The 20,720-nt window shown below is 44.0% G+C and overlaps 2 protein-coding genes across 9 annotated transcripts in view; one reads left to right on the plus strand and one right to left on the minus strand.

The window, feature by feature from the left end:
* MTRR (5-methyltetrahydrofolate-homocysteine methyltransferase reductase) overlaps positions 1-16,844 on the minus strand; it is a 110,189-nt gene extending 93,345 nt beyond the window's left edge. The window contains exons 1-4 of one of the 8 annotated variants that reach the window (XM_083188276.1): positions 16,018-16,036; positions 15,364-15,414; positions 7,853-7,978; positions 3,062-3,223 (exon numbers count right to left, since the gene is read on the minus strand). In XM_083188276.1, coding sequence (XP_083044402.1) covers positions 3,062-3,205 — 144 coding nt within the window. In that variant the 5' untranslated portion in view covers positions 3,206-3,223; positions 7,853-7,978; positions 15,364-15,414; positions 16,018-16,036. The other 7 variants (XM_083188271.1, XM_083188272.1, XM_083188269.1 and 4 more) reach the window with 7 other exon arrangements.
* The window catches only part of ZNF830 (zinc finger protein 830), a 58,121-nt gene continuing 54,102 nt past the window's right edge, over positions 16,702-20,720 (plus strand). The window contains exon 1 of the mRNA XM_083188277.1: positions 16,702-17,051. Coding sequence (XP_083044403.1) covers positions 16,942-17,051 — 110 coding nt within the window. The 5' untranslated portion in view covers positions 16,702-16,941. The remainder of the gene's footprint in view (positions 17,052-20,720) is intronic.

Consider the following 20,720-nt stretch of genomic DNA (forward strand, 5'->3'; position numbering starts at 1 on the left):
GTTTTCTTACGTACGCTACCGTAGCAAAATCGCATTGCATCTCATGGGCCATTATAGTGCCATGCAATGCGACCTTTTCATATCGCCACTATCCACGTAGGCGTGGAGTTGATTTTATATAGTGTGGCGAGCCATGGAGCTCGAAGCGTGGTGAGCAGACGCAGATTACTTTACGCGTCCGCTCGCCACACTATATAAAATCAACTCCGACGTGGATAGTGGGGGTATGAAAAGGTCAGGAGGACGCATTCCGCCGCCGCTTCGGGTGGCGTGGATAGTGGGGGAGTCAGTGAAACCTCATTGTAGGTCATACAAGTGTATAGCTAATGGCATGGCATCGCACCCTATAAAATCTCATTCAATTTTTCGGGAGGTGCAATGCAATGAATAAATTACATTAAAAAATGTAATCGCATCGCATGGCACTATAATGGCCCATGAGATGCAATGCAATGCGATTTTGCTATGGAGAATAGCCCTGTATGCTTTCAGCGTACTGGCGCCCTGCTAGGAAACAAGTACCAATGATTGTCATGCTTAACATTAATAGAGTTTCAGGTTGGTAACTATTATTTTTCAGTAGAAATATAATTAATTCTGTTAAAAATTCAGTTTGAGGTGGAGATATAACATCCAAGATGAAATCGCAAAAATGCATTTATTGACACGGACCAAAACAGATAGAGACAGGTGGAGGATAGGTAGATTTGAGTATCATTCAAACACTCAGATTCAGATTATACTGAAATCCAAAAAGAGCAGATAAATTTGCCAAGAGATGTGGTAAAAATTGAAAAAAGCAGTGGACCCAAGACAGAACCCTAAGGTACTCCAACTGACAGAGGTAGACAAGAGGTGAAATTAGAGAAACAAACATTGAAAGATCGTTTCGATAAGTAGGATGAGAACCAAGAAATGGCTGTGTCTTTGATACACCGTCCTTTGGGAGAGGCAGAGAGAGGAGGCTAGAGAGTAGTTTGGAGGCATGAGAATTGGATTTTGGGATATCAATAGCGATGCTGGTCACCCAGAATGATGGTGGGGAACTCATAAGATTGGAAGCGAGGGAGACAGGCAGAGAAATCTTCCATAAATGTATGGTTTTTCAATGGGGGTGATACTGTAGATGACTGCGACACACAGCAGGAAAGGAGTGTACAGTAAGTCCTGATAGATAGTACTTCAAATGATGTGAATGCGAGTGATGGAACCGGTGATAAAATGGTGTATGGCAGTGGTTCCCAAACTTTTTGAATCATGGCACCATAAAGTATCAGAATATTTTCCCGGCATTCCTAGGCCAAAAGTTAGTTACTAATTTCAGGAAAAAATATTAAATTAGTTGTGATTTAAATGTTTTCCTTAGGTCCACTTATGTGTTGAGAAACAGGATTCACTTCTGTTTACTTACATATTCTTAATTGGAAACCACAAGCACTGAATTTGCCTATTTCATTGGCCATAAATAACTTGAATTGGTTCTGGACTACCAACATTAGGCACCCCTGCAAGTGCTCCAAGGCACCCCAGGGAGCCTAGGCGCACAGTTTGGGAACCACTGGTGTATGGGAAGGACTGGGATAGTAATAGTCATGAATGGATATTAATTTGTTGCCAATATAGTGTGCATTCCAGAATGCACATTTTAGTGATTTGGTGGGTAAAGGGAGACATTTAACGTTTAGGTTCGCTGTATTAATAGGTTACTGTGAGTTAGGTGTCTACGAGCAGGACAAGCATTTGGGGCCTGGATTTGGTGAAATGTCACCAGTTAAAAGAAGCAGTAGAGAGAGGGATAAGTGTAGCTCTAGCTCTGTGAATGTTTTATGGTGACAGTTTTTGAATGTTTTTGTCAATATAGAGCAAAAAGTAAAAATCTCATGAGTGCTAATAAGAGGGAATTGGACAAGTGAGGCAGAAAGGTGTATGGAGGGGTGAGTTTCATAGGGTGCGAGGGAAGTGACTGATCTTCAGAGAATTCCATGGAAAGCGATGCAGAGGAGCAATTTGTGGTTAGACCTGCAATTTTTAATACCGGCTTACTGCTTTTGGTCATTATCAAACATTCTGTGTATGTGACTGGCACAGCTGATCCTAGATTGCATGCAATGCTTTGGCTAGTAATGAGGCTAAAATTTAGCTGATGAGAAGGTAGAGTTATAGGGCCTTCACATATGCCGATGTTTGAAGGCTTTCTACCTATGATAGGTTGGCTGAGTACCCAGCACTGACAGCCCACACAGTGCGAGCTGTCAGCGCTGTGTGCTGAGTAAGCTGACAGCACCAGTGTTTTCAGGTGAGAGAACAATGGCGATGCCGATATTGATGGACACACTGTTCATTCTTCAGTGATAGCGATGCTGGCCCCTACACACACAGTGATGTAGGGTCATTTTCTAAGCAATCTAGTCAGATTGCTTAGAAAATGGCTAAAAATTGCTATGTGTGTAGCCTCGATTACCCTGTACAGGTTGAGTATCCCTTATCCAAAATGCTCGGAATCAGGAGAATTTTGAATAATGGATTATTCAGTATTTGGAATATTTTTAATACTTCAATTATGTATTTTGAAGTATCTTGCATTTATGCTGTTTAAACATATTAACCACATGAAATACACACATCTATTTTATTTGTTCAAAAACAAGGTTTCAAAACATGAAACAAAATTTGTGTACTACCCGAGATACTGAATTTGAATGCCAAGCAATCATCATTTTCGTGCACATATACAGTGCCAGTGACATATCATGTCCTCAGTAGCGCTGTTACAGATGTTCCCAGTAAGTTTTTAGCAAAGTTTTTTTACTTTCTGGAATGTATGGTTTTCGGGAATAATTTGGGTAATGGATATTTGGATAAGGATACTCAACCTGTATTTGGCTAAGCAAACACGAGTCTAGCACAGCTATAATTAACAAGGCGTCACTAACTGAATATTTAAGATATTTACAGTACATACTTGTCTGTCTCAGCCACATACTGTATTATTCGATTAGATCTATTAAAAAAAAAAAAAAAAAAAAAAAAAAGCATAACATTCAAAATCTTAGAATCTCACCTTATTCAGATCTTTCAGTGAGAAAATGTCAGCGACAAATCCACGGTTATCTGCCTGTTGGCCTATTTCCTCGGCAATAGCTTTTGCCTGCCCATGCTGTGTGCCATAAAGTATTAAGAATCTCCGTTTTAACGATCCACACATAGTATAGCTCCAACTGCTCTGCACAAAAGAAGATAGAAGATAACTGCACTGGCCTGGCTGACTTCAATAAATTATATTTCAAACATACAGATTTGAAGAGACATGAGGTGTTGGTGTAACAAACAATATACTAGCTAAAGTCCTGTACACACGGGGGCAACCCGGCTTTTTCTGCTGATCGACGTGCTGCAGCATGAAGCTCAGCACATAGGGCCTTATTCTAGTTTACTCTCACTGACAAAATCCTTCTTATATGGACAAAACCATGTGCACTGCAGGTGGGGCAGATGTAACTTGTGCAGAGAGAATTAGATATGGTGGGGTTTTACTTCAAAATGAGATCTATATTGCAGTGTAAAAATAAAGCAGCCAGTATTTACCCTGCACAGAAACAAAATAACTCACCCAAATCTAATTCTCCCTGCACATGTTACATCTGCCCCCCTGCAGTGCACATGGTTTTGTCCATCTAAGAAGGAATTTGCCAGAAAGAGTGAACTAGAATAAGGCCCATAGCGAGACACCCGCTCAGCACACTGCAATGCTTGTGCTGAGCTTGGCTTTGACTGTTTTTTTTTTTTTTTTTAAATTGAGTAATTTTTATTGTTTTTACATAACAAACAAAGCAACCAACCCCCCCCCACCCCCACCCCCCCACCACATATACAGCATACATAAAATGAAATGAGTAACAGATGGAGTCGCACATCCAATTATACAATATACAAAGTGGTGGTGATCGGAAAGGTATATCCGAAACAGGATGTTCTATAGGGTTACATAGCTTCGTATTAACACAGGAGATATATATATATATATACCCGAGGGCGCCTACTCGGGTAAAAATTGAGGTGCCAACTTCTACGAAGCAGTCATGTTCACACTTAAATTGTACATTTAAAAAGAATCAGTACCACCCAGCACTGAAGTGGTTTGTAGTATAAAGTAGTTTACCAGCTATAACTATAGTTATCAAGCAAATCCGTCCATCACTGTTGTTGGAAATCTAAAATGAAACACCACCCCCAAAGCAACCACCCTTATAACCCCCCACCCTGTACTACCCAGCCCCAACTAGGGTGCACTTGGATCCCTAAACTAAATCTCCCAACTACAGCCTACCAATCTTAAACTATCTATCTAATCCCTTCCCCCATCCCAACATTCTAACCCCCCCCCCCTGCTGATTCAGGATGTTATGTTAGATAAACGTGGTGGCTTGGGGGCAGTTCCCCCAGACTCCGAAGACATCGATTCAAAATTTAATTTCCCCACTAAATATAACAGCCAATTTGTATCCGTTTTCCATTCCAACAAGTATGTATAATAACAAGCATTTTGTACTAAGGGAAAATGGGAACAATTAAAGCAGGCATCTGAGAAAAGTTTACATACGTATATATAGGTGTAAATCAGAAATAGCATAGTATTAAGAAACATAGGAAATTAGCCTCCAGACACCATGCGGATCTAATCGGGCCAGTTCTTCAGTCCCAAAAAGGATCTATATATAGCATACACGAGCTCCAGAAATGACAAGCAGGAATAAGTAGTCTCAGCTCGTATTATACAGAGGCAGCCAGGATAGCGTCCAGGATGTCCCCTCCAATAAAGTGGCAAACATAAGTCCTGCATGTGAAGCACATTAGGGGTAGATGAGGGAAGGATTTTGCCGCTGTAGCAGTCAGGTGAAGCAGTAAAAGGGTCCATAGGTGTAGGCACAATCATAGGACAACATATGTCCACAATCTTAGCTGACATAGGAGCCACAGGTATTGCACAACCATCGGGCATGGGCATGACCCCCTCAGTTCCAACATCACATTGCCCTGGTGCACTCGGAGAAAAAAGGATTTTCCTCTGGGAGACATCATTAGTATTAAAGATCCCGTCTGCAGGGGCAACATCAGAATGTGTAAGGAGAGGCACGGTAACGGCTGATATATTATCGATTCTGTGGAGAAGCCTCTGTGTAGAGGCCTGGATGGCTTGAAGCATCTGTGTTACATCCATGCTCCGGGGAGATGTGTAGAATAATAGAAGAAACAAGCTGGCAGCTAAAGGGCACAAAACTGGCGATGGCTAGCACACCCCTGTCCCAGCATGCAGGTAAATACGTGCCCAGTTAAAAACAATGGTGGAAGGCCACAGATATACACCTCCGTCTGCCACGTGTAAGCTCCAAATCGCAGGTCCACAAAATAACTGCTGTCACACCCGTGCACATAAGCTCACCATTATAGGATGAAGAAATGGCCAGAGAGGGTCTGAGCACCTCAGGATGTAACAGGGTCCAGGAACAGATCCCGCAGGCTTCAATTATGTCAGGGACGCCCGTGTAAACCAGCAGATACAGGGTACCGCGGCACAGGTACCCCAGTCCAGAAGTCAGGCCAGCAAGACGGCGCCGGCGCCTCCGGCCGGCTAAGCAGCGCACCCCGACAGGGATGACTCCCGCTCACTACCGACAATTCACCGGAGGGTCACCAACCACCCCCTCCCGCAGACACACCGGACAGGGGAACAGCACAGCGAGTCCACAGGGCCGCACTCCAGGAACCTCGTTAGAACTGCCGGAGGATCCAAAATTTCGCTCGGACTCAGAGGAGAGGACACGCAGACCACAGCAGGGCCAGGCAGCCGTCCAGCTCTTCGCACACCGCACAGGGGAGACACAGATGCAGCAGGGGACACAGCATCAGCTCCGGAGCCTGTGGGGGTAAGGGTACAGCGTCCAGGGGTCCCGGGGAAGGATATTTAGAAAGGATTTTGTCGGAGCTCTCACTCCCCGCACCTGCTCACGTTGCCAGCCAAGCCACGCCCCCGGCTTTGCCTGTTTTTAGAAGAAGCAAAACCCCACAATGCAAGCACTGGCTTTCCCAGACGGCGATGTCGATACGCGGGACCGCACATTGGCATCACTGCAGGGCATACATCCGAAGCATTATTTGGCTTACAAAAAGGGGCTGAAATCACCCCTTAAAACTCAGAAACAAACACAGAATTCCAGGTCAGGGCTCTATAACATTGTGTGTTGTCCATGCCCCTTAAACCTATGACGACATTATGCTAGCTCAAAATCGTGCACTACCCAAAGATCCAAAGGCTGCACCAGGAATTCCTGAAAAAGTGACTCTGTAGCAGGGTCATTGGCTGCAGGGTGTCATTTCAGGCCAACAGCAGGTGCTATGGGGCAACATCAGGTCCTCAGTATTGGCAGCACTCACACACTGATAGTTAACATGATAGTTAACAGATGATTAAATCAAAATAAGCCATACTATTGCTCTAGCCGAGTGTGCCTTAATTCCTTCTGGAACTTGCCGGCCTACTTTCTTGTGTGTAAAGCTAATTACTAATTACTTCCTTGAGATGGTTTGTGTGGAAGGAGCAAATCCTCTCTTTGCCTCCTGTGGAATAACAAATAATCACTTTGTTTTCCTGAAGCTGGCTGTCCGATACAAATACATTTTAATTGCTCTAACCATATCCAACGTATGGAGATCTTCTTCTTGACTGGGTTAGGGAAAAAAACATGGCAAAACAATATCTTGATCCATGTGAAATGAAGAAACCACCTTCAGCAAAAATGAAGGTCTGGTTCTGAGGACTACTTTGTCTGGAAATAACTTCAAATAAGGTTCTAGAAATAATAAAGCATGTAGCTCTCCCACTCGCCTTGCTGATGTGATGGCTACGGGAAACACCACTTTCCATGTGAGAAACTTTAGTTTAGACCTATCACATGGCTCAAATGGTGCTGACATAAGTCCGTTTAAAACTAAATTGAGATCACACTGAGGGACCACCGACCTGATCCTTGGTCGAATCCTCTTTATCGCTTGATAGAATCTCTTTATCAGACTGTGGCCCTTATTTTGATTCGTGCGGTACGGCCCGCGTGCGGCCGTACCGCCGATGTTTTTCTTCTGCACATGCGCAGAGGTCAATCTGCGCATGTGCAGCCCCCTTCGCCGCAGACGGATTTCGTCCGCCGCAAAGGGGGCGTATAGGGGCGTGAGGGGCTTCATCCCCTCATTTCCCTATGTGTACGCCCCGCGTTTCATGGGCGTTCCCATGCAAACGCGGGGCGTACGCATGGTAATGAGGGCATGACGCCACTCATGGGGGCGGAAAGCTGACGTCGGCGGATGTCAGCTTTCAGCCCCCATACAAGCTACCACACGGACGATTGTCCGTGTGGTCTCAGCTTGCGGGAGCTGCCGCGGCGTGCGGCCCTGCCTTCGATGGTCGTCGACCATCGAATGCAGGGGGCAGCTCCCACCATGGTGGAGGCGTACGCCTCCACCATTTTCGTGCGGATCGCCAGCCGTCCGTGTACGGACGGCCGTGGCGATCCGTAGTGTGGGCGGGGATACGTCTGGTGCGGTCGGAGCCGCATATGCGGCTCGACCGCACCAACCAGAATAAGGGCCTGTGTTTGGCCAATCTTCTATCCAACAATGCGCTAAGTGCTGAAATGTGAACTTTCAAAGTTGCTACTGCCAATCCTTTGTTGAATCATTCACAGAGGAACTGCAGAATATGTGAAATGCTTGCATAAGGAAATTGAAATTCATCTTTTAACCATCCGGCAAAGATTCTCCAAATCCTACAATATATGTTTGAATATACTTTCTTACTCGCCTGTAGGAGTATGTCGATCAATACCAGAGATAGACCCCTATCCTTCAGCTGCTTCCTTTCAATTTCCACGCTGCTAAATGTAGCCTCTTTGGATCCTGACACCAACTGGATAGGGAAAGAATTGCGCTATGGATGCATACCAAAAGAGAGAAAAGAGTATTATTGAGGGAATAATCCCAAAATGTTAGAATTTTACTTTTATTAGTATTTGAACTAAAAAGAAGAGAGAAAAATGTCCTGTGTCGATTTTTTAATATATATAGAATCTCACAGGGTGATCTCCTTCTGGTACTTGTGAAAATTTCAAGAGTTTAAAAAGACTTTAGACATACATACACATAACAAATGTTGGCGACGTGCAGAAGCAGGAAAGAAAGAAAAGTGATGTTTATAGGGATAAAAGGTTCCCCTTAAGCCGGCTACAAGTGATACTGTGAATTTATTTTGTAGTACTTCTTATGGGTTCAATTCCCAGTCAGAAAAGGTGTTATTCTAGGGTTTTAATTCCCACTCTTCAAAGATCTAATTTATATATATATATATATATATATATATATATATATATATATATATACACACATACACATACACACACACACACGTCAGCATTTTGAATTATCTTTTATAAGTGGTGAATGTATATTACAGAGTCACATGCATCTCATTCGCCAAGGTGGCTATTATTTTATATGGTCACTTCCCTGTGAGATTTCACCTGTGCAGTTACTATTTCTGCATGTCACAGGTGAGCCATTTATTTGGTATTAAGTCTCTCTCTCACAGAGCTGCTAATACTGCTAAAGACGTATTATTGCAGTATTGGTCCCAAAATTCACTTCTGCAATTATAGTTTCTGCGTATTATCAGTGAGCCACCTTGCCTTAAGGTACATGTCAAAAACTTAATCTGTTCATCAGGTGAGTTAATACTCCGCTGTCTCAGAAGGACCTATTATAACTCTATCTGGTCTGATATATGGTGCTTATATCCATTCATTTGGATACCTGGAGTTTGGTGTGAGATAGTGTGTTGGTTGCCCTTTAATACACAGAAAATATTGGTATTAGAGTTTTGGCATGATGATAAACAATTTAATATTTTGCCTATATTAGGTCGGCTAAGATAGGATTGGTAAATTATGGTACACTGTCAGACTCTGTAAATTCCTGATAATGACAGGTTTAAGATGATAGCTGACTTCCCTATGTAGGGATAAATATCTGCAGACACTTTTACTGTATCTTCCTATCTGTGGCTAATACTGACAAGTTTGAGATGATAGCTGACTTCCCTGTGTAGGGTTAAATATCTACAAATACCTTTACTGTATCTCCCTGTCTGGGACTTCACTATCTACAAACATTTTTCACAGTAACATTGTTTCATTATTTATACATTTCAATATGGTTAGAAACATTTGTAGCCAGCTAAAGGCTGACACGTGTTTCACAAGTTAGCTTCCTCAGAGCCGCCTCCTGACACCACACTGGCCTTTGCTTCAATAGGTTGGGAGATATTGGGAGAAACTATGGCTCTGCCACCGCCATACTTTCTACCATCGGGAACCAGGACCTCCTGGGCCAATACCGAAGAATAGCTATTGCTTGAACTTGCTCTGACCTGATCTTCCATAAAACTTTGTGGATGAGTGGAAACGGTGGAAATATGTACACCAGAGCAAACTTCCACCTATGGGACAAGGCATCCACTCCTTCAGACCCCCGGGCCGGGAAAAGAAAAGAGGTTCCTTTGCATTCTTTGGTGTTGCCATGAGGTCTATCTGTGGCTGTCCAAATCGACGCACTATTTGCTGGAAGACAGAGTCCTTCAGCTCCCACTCTCCTGGAAACACCAGATTGTCCTGGACGCCAGATAGTCGCTTTGCCACCACTGTAGGGACTTGCTTACGGACCGAGTCTAATGATACTCGGCTTTTGGTATACCGAAGGAGATGCCACTGTAGTGTCCTCATTTGCCATCTGGCCCAGGGGACAACATCTACCGTTGATGCCATCATACCTAGAAGACTCACCACTAGCCTTAATGGGACTCTTTGATTTTCTTGTATAACACAAATGAGATCTTAAATATTGCCGCACCTTTTGACTGGTCAATGCGATTTGAACTTTGCTGTATCTATGATGCCCAAAAACTGAATAGTACGAGCAGGAGTCAGGTGACTTTTGTCCCAGTTGACCAACCATCCGTGCTCCAGAAGAAACTGGATGATGGTTTCTGAGGCTAAAACGGCTTCACTTTCTGATCTTGCTGAGATGAGTAGATCGTCCAGATAGGCCCACGATATTTCTCTTCCTGAGACACTCTATAAGGACCACTAGAACCTTTGTAAATACCCTGGGTGAGGATGTGAGGCCAAACGGGAGGCAGGTAAACTGAAAATAGTTTCCTCCCACGTATAACCTGAGAAATTTTCTGTCTTGTGTACAGATATGGACATGAAAATAGGAGTCTTTTAGATCTATTGAGACGAGGTAGCCATTTTTTCTCAGCCCCATTAGAATGGATCTGGCTGTCTCCATGTGAAACTTCCGTTTCCAAATTCTGCTGTGTAGGTCTCTTAAATCTAAAATAGTCCTGAGACCTCCAGAACTTTTTGTTACCACAAATAGACGAGAGTAAAAGCCTAGGCCTTCCTCTGCCTCTGGGACCGCTTCGACTGCTCCCGAATCTATCAGGTCCTTTATACTTGAGACCAACACTTCCCGTTCCGCCCCTGGGCTTGGAAGCTGTGAAATTAAAAATCTTTCCCGTCTGGGTTTTGAAAGGAATTCTAACCGATAATCCATGGAGACCACTTCTAACACCCAAGTGTCCCGGACAGTCTGCTTCCAAAGGGTAAAATCAGTAATTTTATTATGTGAAGGGGGCTATTGCTTTCATCTCCCTGCCTTCCGCTGTCCCCCCCGGGGAGGGGGGGGGGGGGGTAAGGTTTAAATTCGCTGTCAGGGGTAGCGAGCCTCTGACACGTTGAATAGGGGGAGAGGGAGGGCTGCACATAGAGAAAAATTACATTGAATACTGGCCATTGGCTTGACAAAATGTCAAAGGGCAGGATCATCCCTAGGGGATTAATGGATTTTAAACCCTGTTCCTTTTAAGGATGACCCTGACCTAACTACAGGGTCTTGATGACTGTTCTTGGCATTAACAGAACTCTTGATTTTTTGCTGTGAGAATAAAATATCAGTAGTAGCCACAAGTTTTCTTAAAAGTGAAACCATTTAGAGTCAGGGTGGATTATAGAGACTATAGTTATGGAACCTCATAAAAATTGAATGAGAACAGTCCTTAATTACCTTTAAAAACAATAAATTGTCTAGAGACAATAGGGGGTACCCCATTCAACAATTTCCCCGATATAATCTCCTGTTGCTTTAAAGAAGCAGAATTGCATAGGTGGATAACACTTACTGTTAGCCACTAACATACCTTCATCAGACCAGCACATAAAGCGGTCATGTGACAAGCCAAACCAGAAGTATAAGGAGGATAGGAAGAGAATTGCTTCACTTCACACAAAAGAGATCACAGACAGATGAGGCGAAGGTGAGTCTGGGATGAGGAACAGGGAACCAAAGCAAAGTACACTGGGGGCTCCTACCTAAGTAAAAAAAAAAATCATAACTTCATGCGAAGCAATCTCTACTAGCCTCACAAGAAACTCCAGAAGCACCAGCAAATCCCTCTTCAATGCCACCTAGAATTGTGGAGCCCTAGCTGTCCAGTAAGCCCATGCGTTAATATGGCCCTGCCTCCTAGAGAGGTTCATGTTGGGAGGTATGCATGGCTTGTGATTGCATCATCCCATCAAGCCACACCACTTTTCAGACTCAGAGTCACTAATAGGAAATTCATAATAGTTATGTCTTTATCCTAGTAGAGGAAAGGAACACTGACATCACAATTGTGTGAAACGGCACAACAGGGGGAGGAGCAAGGTCCAAATATGGGAGGCTAAATGTACTTTTGCCACGCTTGGGTTACTAAAGAATGTATGAAAGAAGAAAGGGTATCAGCGCATGTTATGTGCACCAATACCGCTTCTCCCCCACGTAAGAATGAGCCGGTGTGCACTAACTGACAGGGGCGCCCCTGTCCATGTTGGAACTGCTATCTAAATTATAGCAGACCGATATGCAGGGCAAATGTATGAACGGTTCCACCCCTGCCGCTATCGGCTTCTACAGCTGCAGGGTGGCGGAGCCCTAACCCCACAACAGGGCTGACCTGCACTGGAGATCTCACGTGAGTAGAGAGACCTCACGCATGCCCAGTACAGCTGGTCTGGAAGGGGTGGAGGAAACGTCACGTCACTGGCTGGAGGGAGTTTGCGCTCCACCGCTTCGGCGGACAAGTGTTTGTGGGGTAGATTTATTAAGCTCGGTGAAGTGATAAACTGTCTGGTTTTTATCACCGGCCAATCAGCTCCTACCTGTGAAGTTACATGATTGGTTTAAAAATGACAGGTAGGAGCTGATTGGCCGGTGATAAAAAACAGACCGTTTATCACTTCACAGAGCTTAATAAATCTACGCCAATATATCTTGTCAGTGTTCCTTCATGCTTTGCCTCATTAATGAAGGTAAGCAGGAAGTGTTATAATTCATCTAGCCCAGTGACGGTATAATTCATTCAACCGTGTTCCTCCTCCTGGAGTCACATGGTTTGTCGACAGAGGTCCTTTCTCCCACTAGGATTTGGCAACTACACATTCTGGGTACTAGGATGCTGCCGGGCTACAGTCTCCTCAGGGCTGACTCACGGACAAGGAGCTCACCGGAAAAACCAAGGGAGGAGGTATCTGCTTCTTCATAAATGAAGGGTAGTGCACCGACGTAAAAACTGTGAGTAAAATCAAGCAGCCCTCAACTGGAGACACTCATCATTAAATGCAACCCATTTTTCTCCCCCTGGGAATTTGCCTCAATAGTCCTGGTGGGGGTGTATATACCTCCCCAAGGAAATGCAAAAGAAGCCCAACTACAACTGGCCACCAGGATAACAGACACAAAACTCAAATATCCGGAAGCACTGCTTATAGTGATGGGCGACTTCAACAGTGCCAACCTGTCCCAAGAGCTACCGAAGTACAGACAGCAAGTCAGATGCCACACCAGGGAAGGACGCACCTTAGACCACTGCTACACCACTATCAAGTCTACTTACCGGGCTATCACCCGGGCAGCTCTGGGCCTCTCTGACCATTGCATAATCCACCTTCTACCAAATTACACCCAGAAGCTAAGGTCAGCTAAACCAGTGGTCAGATCAGTCAAAAGCTGGACAAACGAGGCAAAAATGAAGCTTCAGGCCTGTCTCGAATGCACAGACTGGGGAGTCTTTGAATCCTCCGCTACAAACCTAGACGATCTGACCGACACAGTGACAGCCTACATCAGGTTCTGCGAGGCCCTGTGCATGCCAATCAAAACAGCACGCACCTTTAACAACAAGCCATGGTTCAGCGGTCAACTCAGAAAGCTCCGTTGGGCAAAGGAAGAAGCCTATCGCAGTGGTGATATTGTCCTGTACAAACAGGCCAGGAACTCCTTAACACGGGAAATCAAGCTGGCAAAAAAAAGATTCTCAGACAAGCTCGGAACAACCTGTCAACCAACGACCCCGCATCAGCTTGGAGAGGCATGCAAGCTATAACCAAGACAAGATTTCTCAAACCCCCTCCACCATGCACCAGAAACTAGTGAACGAGCTCAATGATTTCTACTGCAGGTTCGAGAAGGAAGCTACCTGCATCAGTCCTACCCCTGACCGGGGAAAAACGGCTTGCCCACCCTCCTTCCAAAACTGCCACCCCCAAACAGGAGGTAGAAGGAATGTTCAAGAGAGTCAACCCTAGGAAAGCTGGAGGCCCAGACGGAGTGTCTCCATCTGTCCTCAAGACCTGTGCAACACAGCTCGCCCCTATCTTTACCAAGATTTTCAACACTTCACTAGAAATGTGCAAGGTCCCCACCTGCTTCAAAGGCTCAATTATCGTCCCGATTCCCAAGAGCTCAACTGCGAAAGACCTCAATGACTACAGGCCGATTGCACTAACATTGGTGGTCATGAAAGTGCTTGAACGTATAGTGCTGAACCATCTGAGAGCTGTGACAAATGCTCACCTCGACCCCCTGCAGTTTGCCTACCGAGCAAACAGAAGTGTTGAGGATGCAGTCAACCTAGGGCTGCACCACATTCTACAGCACCTGGACAGTCCAGGCACCTATGCAAGGATACTATTTGTTGATTTCAGCTCGGCATTCAACACTATCATCCCTCACATACTGGAGTCAAAACTCAAATTCACTAGGAGTCCCAGAACCTACATGCTCCTGGATCACTGACTTCCGACTGAAAGGAAACAGGTGGTGAAAGCAGGCGCATTCATGTCAAACACATGCACAATTAGCACCGGTGCCCCTCAAGGATGTGTCCTCTCCCCCCTGCTCTTCTCCCTCTACACAAACGACTGCACCTCAGCAGAACAGTCAGTAAAAATTATAAAATTTGCAGACAACGTTTCGGCCTAATCATGGATGGAAACGAGTCGGCATACAGACGGGAGGTGGATCGGCTAACTAAATGGTGTAGCGGAAACAACCTTGACCTCAACCCCCTCAAAACAGTGGAGATGGTGGTGGACTTCAGAAGGAAACCAAATGCCATGCACCCACTCATAATATCTGACAGAGTAGTGTCGAGGGTCGACTCCTTCAAATTCCTAGGAACAAAGATTTCCTGCAACCTCAAATGGGGTCCCAACATCATTACAACTGTCAAGAAGGCTCAGCAGCGGTTGTTCTTCCTGAGGCAACTCAAGAAATTCAACATCCCGCAGGAGCTGCTGCTCATCTTCTACACTGCCATAGTAGAGTCTGTCCTTTGCTCCTCGATCACAATCTGGTTCGGAGGAGCAAACGAGAATGACAGACGAAGGTTGCAAAGAGTGGTGAGGATGGCAGAAAAGATCATTGGGGCGGAGCTCCCCACTGTCCAAGAACTATACCTAGCCATGGTCAATAAGCGTGCAGGAAAGATTTTGGCGGACAAGCTACACCCTGGCCACAACCTGTTTGAACCCCTTCCATCAGGCAGACGTTTTAGGTCCATCCCAGCAAAGACGCCAAGAACTACAAAAGGCTTCTTCCCAATAGCTGTCCACCAACTAGACAATATTGAACGTACCAATACTAACTCTAACTGTTCTAGATATATGTGAAATGTATGTTTATGCCTTTCTTCCCACCCCCCTTGTGTTCCCTGCTTGATGCTGAACTACCACAAAAAATTCCAAGCATACGCAAGTATACCTGGCCAATAAAGATGATTCTGATAATCCTCCTTGGTGGTATGCTGCACATAACGCTTCTTGCTATGTAACACAGGGATTGCTCTGCCTTCAAGCAATAACAGCACAAGACTAGACAACTATGGTGGCAGTAAGTGTCCCAGATATTATTACTATTGTAAGAAGACCTATCACTTACCCTCGTCAGCTGTCTTCTCCAGCAATAGTTTGCTTCCTTACCATGTGAAAACTATTGAGAAGCAGGAAGTAATCTCTGTCACATTTATTTGGTTGTCAATAAAGATTTAAAAAAAAAAAAATTCACTGTTACTGCAACGCGCGTGGGGAGAGCTTAACGTTAACTCACATTGCAACTTTGTTTTATTCGAACAGGATAATAGTATTTCTGAAAGCTGCAAACACAATTCAGCAATATTGTATATAAAATACATATATCAGAAACCACTAAACGTCACAAAGGGAAAACAAATTGCAGAGACGGAACTCTCAATGCAGATTAGACAGATGCTATTTTAAGAGCGGATAGGTGTGTAAATTTGCCCATGCATGGAGATGCCAGCTGTAATTGATATGCTTCGCTCTTCCTGACAACCTCTTTTTTGAACAATTCAATAGTACAGCATTTTATCAACATTGGTCATGTTAACAGTTAATCATTTAATGCTCGCTGCTTACCAGTCTCTGCCTCAGTCAATGCACAACGCTGAAGACAACCACAGACACCTAACCGTGATGGTTGCTACATGTGACTGCGCACACTGAAGCAACCCGGCCAGCCATGGCACTATCAAGTGCTCTTTACTATTTTACAGCCTCCTCCTATCAGACTTACAGCAAGAAAGCCCCGTTGAATGCCAGTATGCCACGCTCTTCTGTACCGTTTAATTGTAGATCGTTCCCAGCCGGTCACCAACGAACATCGACGGCCGGTGTTTCACAATCATCGATTATTTATGACCAATGATGAATGATTTTGCCATCGATGGAGAAGAACCATATTGGTACCACCAACGATGGTCTTCCATTGTATAGCTGATTGCCATCGATGCTCTTCACAGTTTCACAATCGATGGAAACCCTCGATGGTGAACACGCCGATGGTCATCCGAGTCATTTTAGTGACTGGTTTGTTATAACCGATGTTATGGACGCGAGTTCTAAAATACTAGTGAATGTCTTTGACAAAAATGTGATATGCAAATTAGGGGTGTGGTTAACCAGATTGACCAGAAAACTGCTGTTTAATTGTGGATCACAGCAGTAGGTTTCACTTTCACTACATGAAAAAATAGACTGTTTTTAGGTACCGTTGCATGCGCAACTGCCCAAAAACTACTATATGGTAACATACCCTAATGGTATTAAACAATGATTCCAGCAGCTCCCCTTAGAAACCTATGGGGACTGCAGATGCTGTCAGAAAAAGGGGACCACAGTGTAGATCTTCTGAAATCCCCCCACAAAACATTAAGAGGGATTCGTAGTTTCAGAGAATATCCTGCAAATATTCTTTAATAAACCATACCTCCAAATTGAGGTTACGGCCCTTACCCTGCTTATTCTGAAAATAATTGGGTTAAATCAAATATCGTTATGTAGAATAAGAGAAACAACGCTATATGATGACGTCAGGATCAACGTTACTGATTGAAGGAACTCGCCTCTATCCGCCCCGGAACTTGTTGACAGGAAGAATATACAGTAGGAGCTTAGTTGGTCGGTCGTACTGTTGTTGCCAGACGCTGAGAGGAGAAACATGGCTGCTCCCGGCAAGAAACAGGAAGAGCTCAGGCAGATGATGAAAGCCAAGCAGCGTGAGACTGCAGTCAGGAAAAGGATCGTGTCCCCTCTTGCTAAATATCCTTCGTTATATTGAGTAGCGCACAGCACTGGTCAGAGTGTGGGTGGTAGGGTATGCACGGGGATCGTAAAACACACACACAAACGCTGGCAGAGTGCTCCCAGGAATGGCAGAACAACACATGATAACATTACACCCGAGGATGGCACTGGATACCCAGGGTAGCTGCTTGCCCACCAAATAAATTGGGTTCCACTAGTCTTCTGCTTGGAATTTATTTCTTATTTTGCAATAAGGGACATGCAACTTAGGGGCCCTTTTATTAAGGATTGCATATACAATGCGATCTGGGCAGAATATTACTGCCCAGGAGCGCATTGTAATGTGTGATCCTATGGCAGGGATGTATATCCAGCAGGAACAATGGCCTACTGCCATTCTGAAATGCAGTGCGTAAATGGGACTCAATGCGATGCAAACCGATGATGATGATACATCGGGTAGTGTCGGATACTCCTTGGAAACCTATGGGGATGCGGCCGGCAGTATTGCAGCAGGGATCGCAACAGTAATTGGAGATTCCTGCTGTTCATCCTGATACATTCATGTGATACTTAATATTTGTCGCTAACCCCCAAAAGCAGTTTTTGGAGGATTTAGCAGCAAATATTAAAGGATAAATGGGCCGCTTAATATTTTCAATAACTGCTGTTTATTTGCTGCATATTACACATATATTTTGCTGATGGGACTGAACTATGTCGGTATCCATTTCCAATATGTTGTGCAGCCAGTACACACTGCATGCTGCAGTGGATGATAGCGTAATTGCAGAACCCCCCCCCCCCCCCCCATACACTATGTGTCTTCCCGAGGGGAGAAGTCGCATGCAATGACCCTTGCGGTCCTTTTGCATACAATATATCTTATGCGTTCCCATTCCCCATTGCACTAGTTGGTTGTGTAGTATGTCCGTTCTCTTACTCCTATCCGATGTACTCGGGACCGTGCATTGAATTGGATGTCTAACATGCTTTTTGGCTACTTTTCACCTGGTTTCTGGGCCCGATCCTTCGGAATCTGGCGAAAAGTGTCCAAATTGCACTAGTGTATGGACAGCTTTACATTTCCCACTGCATTTAAAGAACATTTAGGCTGCCCAACAAGATGATCCAGGGAACTGAGTGATGTTGATGATATATCAGAACGGTATGAATCAGAATGTTAAATCCACTTTTTGATTGCCTAGTGCAGAGGTTCTCAATTGCGTTCCTCAAAGGACCCCCAACAGTCCAGGTTTTAAGTAGATCCATGGCTAAGCACAGATTGTTTAATGAAATTGACTGAGATCCTTATTAAGTGGTATCTGGACTCATGATAGATTGACAAAATTTAGAGCTGACGTTGTACCGACAGGCGGTATTTCATACCCTACCATCCACTACAGCATGTAGGGAGTATATAATAGTGTGCCGAGCCATGCTAGGGGACGTGGTATACTTAGACGGTGTCCATGTCGATATTTCCATAAAAAATATGAAAAACACATGTTGACCTTTTGACTGTCAAACTTTTTGACCCTGTCGACCATATTACTGTAGACCTAGACAGTGTAGATCTAAAATACCATAACCTTATTAAGTCACCTGTGACCAAGCTTGATTATACTTAAAATCTGGACTGTTGGGGTGCCTTTAGGAAACCTCTGGCCTAGTGTGGTATCCGGTCTAGGTCAGCATTGACATGTCAATTGTAGACACAGGATCAGGTCAACAGAAGGTTTTGTATAAACAGTCTTGTTCTTATTTCATGATACAAATGGGCATAGTGGGAAATATAATAGTGTGCCAAGTGCAATGATACACGAATACAGTGTCCATGTTGACAAATGTCGACATAGACACCAAATAACGTGAAAAACTTTAGACCTTATTCCTGTGATGACCTTTTGACTTATCCTATTAACCCACACCCCCTAGTGTGTACCTGGCTGTGTTTTTATTTGTAAATTTTAAGGGTGAAATTTAATAGGATGAGAAATCTCCAGGGTTTTTTAAAGCGGCAATCATTTACACTGCAAAACCAGTTTGATTTTGAAGTGTAAACGATTGCCGTTTTAAAAAAAAACTGGAGCTTTCTTACCAAATCTCTAATTTTCTGAATCTCTCATCCTATAAAATTTTACTCAAGGGGCCTTATTCAGGGGGGCAGATGTAACATGTATAGAGAGTTAGATTTGTGAGTTATTTTATTTCTGTGCAGGGTAAATACTGTCTGCTTTACTTTTACACTGCAATTTAGATTTCAGTTTCAACACACCCCACCCAAATTGAACTCTCTTTATATATGTTACATCTGCCCCACCTGCAGTGCACATGGTTTTGCCCATTTCCCAAACACATTTGTACTGAGCTCAGATTTGAATAAGGCCCAAGGTATCTACACACGTTGTGAAGTTGCAAAGTGACGCTAGATCACACAGCGCTGCACAGCGCTGTGTGCTGAGCGATCTGTCAGCGCCAGTGTTCTCCGGTGAGAACACTGGCAATATGACTAGATTTATTATGCATGCATGATCTAGATCGCCCGGCGATAGCGACGTGCGGAGCTGCGCAATGCTATGGCTATGGCCCCTACACATGGAGATGTAGGTTCATTTTCTAAGCGATCTATTCAAATTAAGTTAGATTGCTTAGAAAATGAAACTAAAACTCTGTGTAGGCCCTATTGTATGTGACCATACACAATATTAAAGTCTATTGTCTACACCAGGGGTAGCCAACTCCAGTCCTCGAGAGCTACCAACAGTTAACGTTTTCCAGGTCTCCACACAGAATCGCAAGTGAAATAACTAGCTCCACCTGTGGATCTTCTAAAATGTGTCAGTCAGTAATGAGTGCACCTGTGCACCTGTGAGGTGAGATAGAAACTGTGAACTGTTGGTAGATCTCGAGGACTAGAGTTGGCTACCCCTGGTCTGCACCGTCTTCTAATTACTGGTTGTCACCAACTATACAAAGTATATTGGCATTATGTAAAATATAAATGTTGTTAAAACTTTAGGAAATAGGAATATTGAAAGGTCTACAGTGTCTCTAGTTAGACAGTGAATAGGTTGACATTGACAAAAGGTCAACATGCGCTATGCTATGAGTTTTTCATGTTTTTGCCTGTTAATGCTGACACCTGTTGACATGGACCCACAATTAGTGTAATTTGTTCGCTCGCATGCTTTGGGCCTGGTGCCTCACTCTGTCTTCACTTTGTAGTTCACATGGATGATGAAGTATGAAAAAGAAAAAAAAAATGAAAATCTCATATCGACCTTTGGTCTGTCTACCTAGACACTGTAGCTTCCTGGACAAAGTTTTGTATATTTTTCTTAAAACTAGTGAAAGGTATTTTGGAATATGGAAATTCATAGCTTAAATTGCAGTATATTCTTTGCAAAATTTAAATGTTCTAAAATGAAGCCCATGGTGTTTCATTGTAAAGCTGTGTACACATGATTTGGTCGCTGAGCGATTTTGTCTTAAAATCTCTCAGCAATATATTGCTCAGTGTACTTGAAATATCTCTCAGCAATATATTGCTCAGTGTACTTGAAATATCTCTCAGCAATATATTGCTCAGTGTACTGTTTACATCAGCGACCAGCGATTTTGGCTGAAAATTGCAAGCTATTCTGTCTCTACCTCATTTTGACAAGAAATCGCTGGTGCCCAGTGCATTGT

The sequence above is a fragment of the Crinia signifera genome, chromosome 5, assembly GCF_055691185.1.
Source record: "Crinia signifera chromosome 5, ASM5569118v1, whole genome shotgun sequence".
NCBI classification, from domain to species: Eukaryota; Metazoa; Chordata; class Amphibia; order Anura; family Myobatrachidae; genus Crinia; species Crinia signifera.